The following is a 3,740-nucleotide window of genomic DNA, read 5'->3' as shown; positions in this document are numbered from 1 at the left end:
CTGCTAGCTCACCTCGCATCACTGAGCTAGCTAACATTACAACTCAGTCAAGGAGGTCACCATTAATGTTTACATCTTGCTCTGTCAAGAGCTCAAGGCTGTGGTCCATGAGCAAATGCACACTTCCTTCTGCACTGTAATACGGTTGGTGGTTGTCGTTTGGTTAAAAGAAATAGTTTCTATATGAAACTGCTCACAAAAAAGTCTGTGGATTATCTTGAGTAACTGGGTCATGATTTCCACAAAGAGACATTGCTGATGAGTTTTTTCAAATGTATTTTTTGACGCTTTGGGCACCATCTAGTTCCATTATATTTGAGAGAAGGCAGCGTCAATATCTCCAACACTCTGCAACTCACACCAAAACAATCTAGATTGATAAATTGCTCTACAGGAAAATATGTAATTTTTTAATTTTGGGGTGAACTGTCCCTTTAATATTTCACTGTTTGGCTCCAACGCTGTGGCTCAAACTCCCTCTGAGTATCAGATCAGCTGCATATTTTATTCCCATTCCCATACATTCTTGTAAATATTACCATATTGTGTTTTGTCTGATTGTACACCTGTGAAGTATCCTGTAAGACTTGTTTTGAAAAACTATAGAAATAAAGTTTGCTTTTTACATTTTTCATTGACCTTGTATCAGTCATGACTTTCATGGTGGCTAAATGAAATATTTAGTGTTCTGTCTTCTTCCTGGGTTATCTACATAAAAACCAAAAAGTTTAAAGTTTATTATTTGTGCCGTATAAGGTAAATCAGAAATTCCAACACATACATGTTAAATATGCTGAGCCCACACCCAGCCAATAATATAGCTATACAGCCAATTCAGAATGACTACTTGTTTCACGTGAGCTTTACAGCCTGTATTTTATTATCCCTCTTCTGTTGGCCTTGTAAGGTCCTCTGACTAAAGCTGTGCTCACTGGGTTTATAACAGTAATTAAATAGGTGTGTACCTGGTGTCACATACATTCAAACAGCCTTTGTGTCATGATGACAGGGCGGTAAAGTGGACCTCCCGTATGTTTTCTCTGCCTTGTAAAGAACAGAGGCGCCTGATAAGGAGGCTGCTAAGGAGTTTGCATCTTTTTGAAGAGCTGCTTGAGTACCAACTAAAATCAATGTCAGCCTTTGTGAAGCTTAGTCACAAACACCAATAAAACACATTAAATTATATTTTTTTAAATGTAACTCTTATAACATTTCCATCCGAACAGTGGTGACCTATGGTCCCACCACACCTCAGAGGCAGTTAAGCTGTGTTCAAAGGCGCCGTGAGTGTTTCAAGTGTCCGGTGCTGATGACTACATCTGCTTATCAGTTATGACTCAAGCCTGAAACCCTCCCAGTGACAATCAAGAGTCACATTCCACCTGACAGCAGAGAGGAAAGGGACTTTCCTGTGCTCCACTCCCTTTTTACTGATGCATGTCTGGCATTTACAAAGAAATGCCGTTGGTGAAAAGTGTCCCCGAGTGTCAAATATACTGTTACTGACTCTATAATGCTGTAATGAGATACTGACAGACCTTGACACCAAGGAAAAAGGCTTCTAGCTGAGACATGAAAAATAAAAGTAGAGGAGAGCTTCAAGTTACAAATGCATGAATATTTATTCAAATAAATACACACTCAACACACAGTTGAAATAGTGAATAATTTAAACAACACAAGCTGTTTGCCAGTAACACCATATCCTGGAAACAAATAAATTAACATCATGGTTTTAGGAGACATTCCTCCCAGGAGAGCAGACTTGAAATAGTTTTGACAATTCAAGGGTTCAGTCCTGTGTGTGTGGAGCTGCTGGAAATCTCTCCGTCTGTCACTTTAGATGAGTTGTCCCAACTCTCTCCGAGAGCTCAGCCCCGAACAATCCTTCATCTCCGGACCGGATGACCTTGTCTTCCTTTTGGTCCGCGTATTATTTCTCTATGGTCCACTTTGACACTATAAGGAGACAAGAGTCATTAGTTTTAAGGTTCCCTCGCTGCGCTCAGCCACAGTCAATGTTTATTCTGATTCATATAACATGTCAGCAATATGTCATGGTGTGTCCCTCACCATATTAGGAGTGGATCACTGCCGGAGTCCCTTACAGCGGCTCAGGGCGCCCTCGCCATGCGCCTCTCCTGCTGTCCGGGAGACGCGCTCTCATTGTCCTGCCGCGTTTTAAAGTCCTGGATGGCCTTTCTGTTCTGGTAATCGATCAGGGCCATGGTGATCACTGCGTTCCAGCAGTTCTCCTCTCCAGAACACCGGAAATCGATCTCCTTATTGTCTGTGGTGACGATGGTGAAATAGACGAACTTGCCGGTGCGCTCCACGCAGTCCACCTTCTTGATGGACTGCAGCTTGAGCTCCTTGCCCTTGGAGCGCTTCTGCGTGTCGGCGTAAATGTTGAGGCTGTCCGTGGTCAGGACGCACGTCTTCCTCTTCCAGAACTGGAGCAGGTTGTCGCTCCTCTTCTCCAGCTCTCCCTCCTTGAGGATCTGGCTGATCTCCGCCGCTGACATTTTCATTGTTTATGCCGGGCAGGTTCGTGAACCCACTGCTTCCCCTGCTGTGTCGTCCGAGGAGCCCGAGGAAGGAGCTTCTCTACTACGGTAATAGTAATCCAGAGTTGCGTTGTGAATGGACCAAGGTAGCAGAGGACTTTTTATAGTCGACTCTGGCCTGAGCCCTTCCCACTTGACGTCAGATGACTTGGGAATGCATCAACAGTTGCCAGTGGAGTAATTCAAGGCTATGTGTGTGGGCGGAAGCTGTGGCGCAGGCGGGGGGAAGAGGGCAGAGGAAGTCCTAACGTGGACCTAATTACACCCCCAACATGTTAATTACTAATCCACATCCTACTGCAGAGATTAGTCTAAATGTTTGCCCACTCTGCGCCGAGTGATTCAGTCTAATATGGTTAATTACCAGATGTGCGCGCAGTGAGCTGAGCACATGCGTAAAAGCCACTCCGGCCCTGTAAGCCTTTAATATCAACACTCGTTTCAGGGGGATTTTGAATACCCTGTTAAAGTTTATGATCCAGACTTTTTCCATGACAGCCTGGTAATTCATTCCCTTAATAAACCCACACTGTTCCATGTAGGTGCTGCTGTGCCACCCTGCTCTCCGGTGACTCTTTACAAAAGGTAATACATCAGACTAAACTTGTTTCACCTCAGTGGTGTTTTACATAAACTCTGCTATTCCTGTCTGTGGATGTCAAGCTGCTGAAATGCACCCAAACAGCCCACGAGCACAGTTTCCATTCAGTGAGCGCAGAATTCATCAGATGTGTCAGCAGCTGCAAAGAGAGAGAATGGGTTACAAGGTTTAGAAAGCACAGGTTGTTATGCAGTTCCTCAGTAGTTACAGAGACCAAAACAGACAAAGCAAGCAGAAAGTGTTTTCCCATGCAGTTTAAGCTGCTTTAACATTTACCCACTGCCTTAAAAATGTGAGTTAAAAGAACTAAACTTATTGTTTAGACACACAGATCCTTAAAACTGAGGCTACTCTTTTTGAGTTAGTGCTAAAACTCCATGTAAGGCTGCTCCCAGTGATTGTATTAAATGATCAGAGTATGACAGACTGAACTGGGTACTTAAGTTCATTGTGATTCTCCCTGTTTTCATCATTATTACAATGAAAATGAGGTTTCTTATGGTTTCTTTTTGGATGGTTTGAACTATCAAACAGCACATTTTAGGAACTCTAATAATATGTTGACCCTGTTT

General features: G+C 43.3%; 1 protein-coding gene across 1 annotated transcript; it reads right to left on the bottom strand.

Annotated features, from left to right (window-relative positions):
* Nucleotides 1–1,597: 1,597 nt before the first annotated feature.
* Nucleotides 1,598–2,655, bottom strand: phlda2 (pleckstrin homology-like domain, family A, member 2). Its single transcript, XM_033634641.2, has 2 exons — nucleotides 2,074–2,655; nucleotides 1,598–1,959 (listed from the first exon to the last, which is right to left on the bottom strand). Exon 1 carries the CDS (start codon nucleotides 2,529–2,531, stop codon nucleotides 2,115–2,117), a length of 417 nt encoding a protein of 138 aa, XP_033490532.1. The 5' UTR covers nucleotides 2,532–2,655; the 3' UTR covers nucleotides 1,598–1,959; nucleotides 2,074–2,114.
* Nucleotides 2,656–3,740: the final 1,085 nt, after the last annotated feature.

The sequence above is a fragment of the Epinephelus lanceolatus genome, chromosome 5 (assembly GCF_041903045.1).
Source record: "Epinephelus lanceolatus isolate andai-2023 chromosome 5, ASM4190304v1, whole genome shotgun sequence".
In the NCBI taxonomy this organism is placed as follows: Eukaryota; Metazoa; Chordata; class Actinopteri; order Perciformes; family Serranidae; genus Epinephelus; species Epinephelus lanceolatus.
Note: the sequence above shows the minus strand (reverse complement) of the source record. Positions and strands in the feature narration are given on the sequence as shown.

What these genes read in the sequence shown, in the direction of transcription:
- phlda2 (XM_033634641.2), bottom strand. Translation starts at nt 2,531, where the DNA reads ATGAAAATGTCAGCGGCGGAGATCAGCCAGATCCTCAAGGAGGGAGAG.